This window comes from Fukomys damarensis, unplaced genomic scaffold (genome assembly GCF_012274545.1).
Source record: "Fukomys damarensis isolate Sample0158 unplaced genomic scaffold, DMR_v1.0_HiC HiC_scaffold_8, whole genome shotgun sequence".
Lineage (NCBI taxonomy): Eukaryota > Metazoa > Chordata > Mammalia > Rodentia > Bathyergidae > Fukomys > Fukomys damarensis.
In genome coordinates, this window is record NW_022900920.1 from 30,848,248 (window position 1) to 30,857,569 (window position 9,322).

The 9,322-nt window shown below is 51.0% G+C and overlaps 1 protein-coding gene across 6 annotated transcripts in view; it reads left to right on the plus strand.

Annotated features, from left to right (window-relative positions):
- Col17a1 (collagen type XVII alpha 1 chain) overlaps positions 1–9,322 on the plus strand; it is a 45,161-nt gene that overhangs the window by 2,403 nt on the left and 33,436 nt on the right. For 3 of the 6 annotated variants that reach the window (XM_019207793.2, XM_010626467.3, XM_019207792.2), the window contains 4 exons: positions 4,027–4,092; positions 5,653–5,697; positions 6,446–6,550; positions 7,519–7,650. In XM_019207793.2, coding sequence (XP_019063338.1) covers positions 4,041–4,092; positions 5,653–5,697; positions 6,446–6,550; positions 7,519–7,650 — 334 coding nt within the window. In that variant the 5' untranslated portion in view covers positions 4,027–4,040. Of the gene's footprint in view, positions 1–2,644; positions 2,745–4,026; positions 4,093–5,652; positions 5,698–6,445; positions 6,551–7,518; positions 7,651–9,322 lie in introns of all 6 variants that reach the window. The other 3 variants (XM_010626469.3, XM_010626468.3, XM_010626466.3) reach the window with 2 other exon arrangements.

Sequence of the window (9,322 nt, forward strand, 5' to 3'; positions counted from 1 at the left end):
AAAAAAAAAAAAAAAATCACTTTGGGATGCAAATTACCACTTCACGGATCCACCTAGACCACAGGTGCTTCCAACTAGCAAATTACCACTTCGCTTTTTGAAGTGGAGGCAGACCCCTGCTGCCTCACTTCTCTTGAGAAGCAGTTGGCGGGGAGCATAAAGTCTGACTTGCTGTGTCCCTACAAGCGCAGTGAGATTATTTTCAAGTGTCTTTGTCAGCTCCACCCAGCATACACGTCCAGCCGCGGAGACCCTCGTAGAAGCAGGGCCTGCTTACTCTAGGCCCTGTGGAACCTACGCACTAACCTGGTCATTTATCTGGGACACTCAGAGTGACCCGCCTTGCTGCAAACTGGCATAGACATTCCTCCAACCGGTGAAGGTAGCCGGGCTGAGGACTACCCATACTCTTAGACCAGGCCTGACCACAGGAAGTCTACGCTGCATTGATTTGTTCCTTTAACTTTATTAGCAGCTGCAACCACAAGTGTAAACAACCCTGTGGTGTCCCCGCCCGCCCATCTGTGGCTGTGAAAATCCTGGGTGTCAAGTGCAGCAAGTGCAAACCCATCTCGGGTGCTGAGACAAAAGCTCCAGCACTTCTAACCCAGGCACCGGTCTCCCTGGCAGTCACAATGCTGACGCTCATGCGTTCCCGCCTCCGTAGGCAGAGTGGGATGGAGCTCACCAGAGGCTGGGAGCAGCAGGTAGGTGGGAAGGCTACGCACAGCACAGGACTGCAGCAAACAACTTACTGTGCGTTTCATAAGGGACTGGAAGAGAGCAGCTCACTGGGTCCAAACTCTCACCAGGGACAAATGTCTCTGAGGCAAGAGGATCGCAAGCTCAAGCCCAGCCTGGGCAATTTGACAACGTAGCAAGACTCCATCTCACAAAGGGAGGTAGTTCAGTGCAGAGGGACTGGGTTCCATCCCCCAGACCACACACACACATGAGGATAAATGTTTAAGATGACATAAATACTAATTACTCTGATTTGATCAGTATGGGTATACATGCGTCAAATGATCATGCTGGAGCTCATAAACATGTACAATTATTAGGTGTCTATTAAAAATAAATTTTAATCTGGGCACGGCAGCACATGCCTGGACTCTCACCACGCAGCACTCAGAAGGCTGAGACAGGAGGATCACCATGAGCTTGGGCTACATAGTGAATTCAAGGCCCGTGTGACCTACACAGAGAGCCCCTGTCTCAAAAATAAACAAATGAAATTAAGAAAAAACTGTGGGTGTACTTTAGTATAATTTGGGGACTGAGAACTTGAATTATTGGCTCATCCTAGTGCCAGTAAAGTGACCCCCAGGTCCAGGAAGTTAAAAATTATGCTATTGGGCCAAGCTTCTATTATGTGCTGCTTTTGGAAGATGAACTCAGGGGAGGCCTGCCAGGAAGGGCAGGCTCAGGCAAGAACCCAGCAGATCTTCCTTTCCCTGATGTCTGCTTCAAACCCCACCAGCACCCTCAGTGTTTTACAGAGAAGTCCTACGGCCCCTTAGGGTGGTCCTGCTCCCCATTTATGCCTCCCTTGTGATTTTCCATCCAGTATCTCGCCTACAGAGAGACTCTCTTACTTTTGATCTAAAGTTATCTGTCACCCTGCGCATCCCTGCCCCCTCTGCCTGTCCTGTCATCTGGCAGAGGATCCTGAAGGTGAGGGACACACAGCTATGGAGTGGAGTGGCTTCAGACCAGGGGACAGGCAACTGTCCTTCTGAGCCTGCCTGGGCAGGCACTGTCCATAGCATCTCTCCCCAGAGGCTCCCAGCCCTTGACCAGGACACCTGACTTCTTAGCAGGCTCTTTGTGTCTTCTGCAAGATGGGGAACCCTTGGCTTTTAGGTGTAGAAATTGAATCTCTGCCAGGAATGTAGGGAAGAGACAGAGAGTCTAGAAATGGCCAGTTATTTTCCTGGAGACAGGAAGAACAGGCAGAATTTGCCAGGTTAGCTGTTTGGAGAATGAACTCTTCTTACCAAATGACTATCCAACATCTGCCTTGATGCCTACAAATGGAATAAACCCAGCTAAGCCTAGCTGTGAATTTCACTGAAGGATCAAAAGTAAGCAAGAACTGAAGGGTAGCAAAGGTTTCCATGAATTGTTACAAACAGGTCTTTTTGGAATACTACTGCCTGTCAATTGTGCTGTCACCCCAAACAGCTGGCAGCCGGCACACTCAAATGTTTCATCTCCGCAGTGCCTCCTGCTCCATAGCTACTGATGGGTGGGAGTGGGGAGAAGACAGAAGGGCTCCCAAAGGCAAGCAGTGCCCTGAGACAGGATTCCAGGGAGCCCAGCTGCATGTGGGCTTGCAGGGCATAAGTCCCACAGGCACAGCTGGGGCGCAGATGTAGCCATAAGCCAGGTGTGGCTTTTAATGGGCTAGACGCCCTCATAAACTGTCTACAGAGCCCCCCCCAAAGGGACATTCTGTGGCATCCCAGATCCAGCTAGAATTTTCCCATGATGCCTCATTACTTGCCTAGAGCAGCACGTTTAAGGCACTGTGATGAGCAAGACGCTGGCGCATTTAGCCAAGCCCCCGAGCCGAGCGCGCTCGTCATGGTGAATCCACCAGGCAGTGGACCAGCTGATCTTACGTGACCTTGGTTTCCAGCAGGGAAGTCACCTACAGCCGCACGAGGACTTCTGCGGGCCCTAGACGCTTTTGCCTCTGGGGAGCCACTCCTCCACTAAGGAAAAAGCCTTAGAAAAAAGTACGTTCTACAATTGCACCGATACAAAGGGTATAATCCTGATTAGATTTGTTTTCCTTCTGATTTTTAAAAGAAATGAGAGCGTTTGGGGGGTGCCCCTCCCTTCCAATGTGCTGTGTTGTGGGCCTAGGCACGGTGTCTGCCATGTCTACCAGAGATCCATGCCAAAGTCCTCAGCGGCAAAGAGTGCTGGAAGAGAGCCCCAGGCAAGGTGTCGGAGCAGGAAGGTCTTGCCCCAATTCTAGAACAAAATCAGGCCTTCAACCAACAGGAAACCCAGGAGGAAGAGAAAGTGAGGGGAAGGGAGAGGACCACAGGGAAGCCCAGGCTTCAGTCCTTCCAAAACCCAGCCCGGGAGCACAGCAGATATAGCCCGATCCGGGGGAGGGAGTCCTTGCTGTGTGTCCCTGTGTTTAAGCCTCGGGATCCCAGCCCCCCACCCTTTGAGGCTGGCCCTGCTTCTGCCTCCTGTGCTAAGGGATACAGCAGCCAAGATGACAACACTATTCCTTCTGAGACAGAGGGAGAGCGAAGGGAGCACAGAAAACACCCAGATGGGCATCTCTCCCGCCTCTGTAGATCCTACATCTATTTTCTCCATCTGTTTTTCCTACTGACGTGTGCAGATTTTGTCATGAAGAGAGAGTTCCATCCCCCCACAGTGTAAAGTTCCATGCAGGGAGACCGGTAACGCTATTTTTAGTTTTAATCATCAAGTTCCATCCCGTCCAAACTCTCAACGAATGCAGCGTGAATGTCTTAATTCCCAGTCCCCAACAGAGCAGAAAGCACCACAGGAAGTGTCTGATGAACCAGTCAATAGTATAAGCGCCTCAGCAGCCACCCTTCAGGGGTTTATTACCTTGGCACAGAGTAGAGGTTTATAGTCAGACAAAGTTCAGGGCTCCCTGGCTTGTATAAGCCCTTTGATTCTCAGCGAGGGCAGTCTGGCCCAATAGACAGAAAAATAAGATCCCAGGACAAAGGAGTAGACTCCAAACTGGGCCCCTTAATGGGGAAGGCAGCTCAGGGGCAGAGCACTTGCCCAGCATGTGCAAGGCCCTGGGTTTGATCTCCTCCTCTGCACAGGAAAAAAATGAAATCAAAGTGGGACTCTTAAATTCTATCAACTGCAAACTCATGGAGAGAAATAGGACAACTCTTGGAAAGTAGGGGAAAGAGTCAAGGAACGGAGCTCTGTGTTCTCAGCTTGCACAGTGGGGCCTGGGTTTGCTATAGTAATGGTGAGAGACCTTGGCCTTCATAGCTTCTGGCCTTCCAGCAGGTGGTGATGGGATGGACGGAACCAAGAAAAACAAGCGAGATGGCGCGGAAGTCACTGAAAGAAGTAAGAGCATCTGAACTTTTTCCAAAAATCTATAATTGTTTCATTAGAAAAGTAATAAGAAACTGGAAACAACTTATTCATAATTCCATTACAACCACTGTATTATATCAAAAGGTATTCCCAAGTGGACCTTATTCCTTTCCATAAGATGGCCCCTGTTGATATTTATTTTAACACATTTGGAATCAAAATGTATCGCGCCTTTCCTTCCAGGATGAAAATGACCACTTCCAGGCCTAGGGGCGTGGCTTAGTGGTATAGCCCGGCCGAGCATGTGAGAGGCCTTGGTCTGATCCTCAGTACTGGGGTGGGGGGGGTGCTTCTTATAGTTTTCATAACCAGCATTTTTAATAGCTGCAGAATATTTTGTTGAATACAATCACCACAGTTCATTTAACAATTTCTCTTCTTAGGGATAGAGAATAACAGAAATCTGAAAGTATGATATCCTAGTTCTTGCATGGAATAACATTACAGTCAAAATCTACACTACATATGAAAAAGGACACATTTATTTTCTGAAACTTCCCAAGGGATAAAGTCAGACACATTTAATCTCTACACCTAAAAACTCAAAATTAGGGAGCTTTTTTACTTATTCTGTGACTTTCACTTATTTCTAATTAAAAAAAATAAACACTGGCTTCTCAGATTTGGAAGTTCAGGTTAGGAAATAATTTATTTTTTATGTGTCAAAGAATTGCAAAAGGCTGTATCACGAGGGCTTTAAATGCCACTGTCCTCTGACAAAGTTTTCATTTCCCTTTATGCATTGAATACTATGCCTGCTACATTCTTAGTAGGAAAACCAAACTAATTAGGGAAACATGGGGTAAAGGAGGAGGTGCAGGCTGGAGCAGACCAACAGTGTGGCTTGCGGTGGCTCAAAATGATCCCACACTATCTTCCACCCTTCTCTCCTTTCACCGCCTCAACCCATCCGCATGTACACACACACACACACACGTACAATGGTGTCATCTCAAGCCCCTGAAGCCGCAGTGCCTTCATTACTCCCCGTCCCTGGGGCCAGAGGGTCTCCATGGTAGGGGTCAAAGGGGACTGGTCCTCCAGTCTGCCTTTGAGGTTCATGGACCACTGATCTCACTAAGCACCGAGCCTCTTCCTTTCTCTGCCTTCCACACTCATGCTGGCCCTGGAGACTTCGGGATGAATCGCAATGACCTGGAAACAGCTGAGGTGTTGGTCCCAGCTGACAGGACCTTTGGGAAGGAATTTGGCATAAAGGTGGTGTCACCTGAGATACCTTTAGAGTCCAACTCAGGACCCAGCTGTCGGTGAGAGAGCCTGATGCCAATTCAACACAGCTGTCAAATCGGGCTTAACTGCTTTTGGCTCCAAAGAGCTAGACTTATGCTGCAGGCCCCTTACTGCTCGTTTTCAGGTACACGGTCAGATCGCGCACTGTATAGCACAAGTACACAAAGCCTATGCTGAATTTAACTTTGCACACTCAACCTGACAGATAGCAGGCCTTGTCCAAATACAGAGGTCTCCCTACATTCCCTAAGCTCTCCTCTCTCTTTTTGTCCTTTTCAGTTATCACTGAAACGGTAACTACAAGACTTACATCCTTACCACCAAGTAAGTGAATGCCTCTCCCGTAGGCCGCCTGTAAAGACCCCACACCATACTTTTGTCCATGGGAGGTCGCTCCCAAGTGAGCAAATCCAAAACGTTTGATTTTTCTTTAACAGTTATACTGAAGTTAACTATATACCACAGAGTGTAGCTTTTCAAGTGTGTGACCCTTGGGTGATTAGTGTAGTTACAGAGTCTAATGTTAGAGCATTTCCATCCTGCCATAAAGAGCCTCCGGACATTAGAGTCACTGGACCTTCTTCTCCCCTGCCCCTCTCCACAGCCCCAGAACCCACAAAACTGCCTTCTGTCTTGATTTGCTCTCCTAAACACTAACATATCAAAATCCTACCCACCCCGAGCGCAGAGCCATTTCACGGGCTTAGCAGGTTCTGAAATGAATCTTCAAGTTCCCCAAATCACCCGCACCTCTCAGGAAGCCTGGTGGTGGGCTGGGGGACGGCCCGTGGGACCCAGAGGTGCCACACATCCCTCCAACTTCTCTGGGCCCGGTCCAGGGGCCTCTGTTCAAGGAGCTTTTTGTCACTCCGCGTCTTTGTCTAGCATTCACTTTCCTAGTGAGAAACTTGCCGGCGTCCTTTAGATCAGTATAATATCTGCATCTCAGACAAGCTCCCCAACCAGTGGGAGCAGGACTCCAGCCAGGAGGGCCGGGTGAGAAGCCAGAGGGCGACGGGATGGTGCGACCCGGCCCCACCCTGAACTGTCACCTGTTTCTTGGTTTGGGCAGAAGGAGGGACCAGCAATGGCTATGCCAAAACGGGCTCTCTTGGTGGAGGGGGCCGGCTGGAGAAGCAGAGCCTGAGCCACGGCAGCAGCAGTTACATAAACTCCAGTGAGTACTCACCAGGGCGAGGCTGGGGCAGGAAGGGTGGCACATGTGATCCCGAGCCAGTGCAGGCGAGGCACCTGTGCAGATGCTGGTCTTCGATTCCACACGCCCCAGTAGTTAGCTAAACTGGGGTCCCCATCTGTAGGGGCGAGCAGTGGGCATGCAGGGTCCCTGCCACGCTCTTCCTATCAGCACAGCATTAGGATCTCATGGGAGGGTGAGCCCAGTGTGAACTGGGTGTGTGAGGGGTCTAGGCTTCGGGCTCCTGATGAGAAGCTGCTCCCAAACTCCCCCTACCCTGCTATCTGTGGAAAAGTTGTCTTCCCGGAAACCAGAGCCCTGATGCCACAAAGCTTGGGGACCACTGGCTGATGCATGGCCCGGGGAGGGTGGGGCTTTGGTCATCAGCATTTGAACCCTGCTTATATTCACTCAGTCCCTGATGTAAAAGACCTGTGTGGGTAGGAAGCTGCCTGCCCCCAAGCCTGGTCTTTTAGGAAGGGGTGTGCTTGTTAAGGTTGACCATGTGAGTTAACAACAAAAGCAAGCTAGTAATCGGGTTTCTCCGCTTGGAGACTCTGAAAACCTGTAACCCCACAGCACACACAGACCCACTGCTGCCCATGGGATACTCCTCCAATCAAAAGCAAAACAGAGCAAAGCAAGGGAAAATAATATGAAGTCAAGAGCACACACATAATCCCTCACACCGAGGCCACAAGGAAAACCCAGGGTGTGAGAAGGAGTAAGCTGGCCGAGAGTCCTATCCTCCCTGTTGGGGGCCACTGGTCATATTCTGGCCCAGCCAAGCAGGGGTCTGTGACTCAGCACCGGCCCTTGGGAAAGCCCCTATCATGTGTGTGCTCTGTCACTGCGTCCCTCAGGGCCTCCCTTCGCAACAGCTTCCTGAGGTGCCTGGTTACACTGACCGGGTGTCAGTGCCCCAGGGCTCTACCTCCCACCCCTTGCAGGTGGAAGCTTGCGAGGCAACACGTCCACCTCCAGTTACCGGAGGGCTCACTCCCCCGCCTCCACCCTACCCAACTCGCCAGGCTCAACCTTCGAGAGGAAAACCCACGTTGCTCGCCACGGAATGTACGAAGGTACCTGTCCTACAGACCACGGAAAGAACTCCCCTCTCCCTGTGGGACTCCGCTTGCCCAGAACACTCATGGGCTGGCCCTGGCTTCACCCCCACCCTAATTTCCTTTATAGACTCACATTACTTGACGATTTTGCGCATTCGCCTGTTCTGCACCCTTCTACTCACTCTTAAGCTGGTTCCTCTTCAAACCCCTCCTAGGCGGGTACTGTGAGTGGAGGGAGGGCCTCAGGGGTGCTGAGATGAATCAGTCGTGGATCTTGTCCTCTTGGAGACGACAGATAAAACATTGTCATGCAGCTGGGTATGGTGGCGCACCCCTGTAATCCTAGCACTCTGGAAGGCTGAGGCAGGGGGATCAAATGTTCGAGCTCAGCCTGGGCAACTTGTGACTTAGCAAGAGAGTTGCCTGTCTCAAACTTAAAAAAATAAAAAAATCAAAAGGGTCAGGGGATATAGGTCAGTGTGACCCTGGGTTTGATCCCCAGTTCAGGAAAAAAAAGTTAGGGCTGGGAATTTAGCTCAGTGGTTCTGCTGCCTGCCTCACAAGCGCAAGATCTTGAGTTTGAGCCCCGGTACAAGAAAAAAAAAAAGCTATAATGCAAAGTAGGTGCGCATACCAGTTTCAGCTGAGGAAATCAGGGAACGCCACGGTGCAGGCGATGTCTGAGTCTGAACCAGGCCTGCCTGGTGTGGGCACCCAGGGAGGCAGACAGCAGGCCAGGGAGGGAGCAGCTGCATGAACAAGTCAGGAAGTGACGTCAGGGCTCGTGCAGGAAGCAGCAGCAGCAGCAGCGTGCTGGGAACTGGATTGGAGAAGCTGGGCTGCAGCTCAGTGGGAGCATCCTGAGGCCCTGGGTTCAGGCAGACAAAAGGACAGAAGGGGGATTGGAGCGCCAGAGTCAATGCTATGCTATGCTGCTTGGCCTTCATTCTGCACCCCGTGGGCAGCCACGGAGACTTCTGAGCAGAACAGTCCATCATATCTGAGGTCCAGGACTAGGAGAATTGGGAGGCTGAGATTTCAGGCACAGACTGGGCTCATAGTGGAGCTAACAATTGAAGCAGGACTCTGCTTGAATGAGTTCGGTTACTTTGTCCTCAAATGGAGCCACCAACACAGCTCTTGGGAGGGGTTGGTGAGCAGGTGGTGGAGATGTGGGATTTACGCTCGGGAGGAAGTTCAGGTGAGAACTGAGTTTGGGAGTGGGTCACAGGGATGCTGTGGACTGGAAGACCACAAAGTTTGCCAAGGAAGAAAGTGTCAATGCAGGAGGGAGCAAAGAAAGAGAAAGCAGCAGGGCGGGGGGCAGAAAGGGAAAGGAAGCCCTGGGAACAAAGAGAAAAGGAAGAGCTATAGCTGCTCAGGCTGGAGAAGGGGCCATGCAAGGCACCTGGCTCCATGACTAAGGCCACTGGGGCCCCGGGTTGTGCAGGAGCAGTTCTAGAGGGAATGGGCCAGCCACACAGAGAGCAGGTGTATAGTGAGAGGAGATGGGGTACTAGTGACGGAGGCAGGAGTCCCCTAGTGAATGAGTAGAGTAGGCTGCTGTCCCAGCGCAGAGAGGCTGGCCTGCTGGTGCAAGGCAAGAGCTGCCCAGGAAGCCCAAGCTCCAACAAGGTGAATTTCATCACGCGGTGCAGTGCTATCTCTCTTCTGGTCTTTCCCCTCC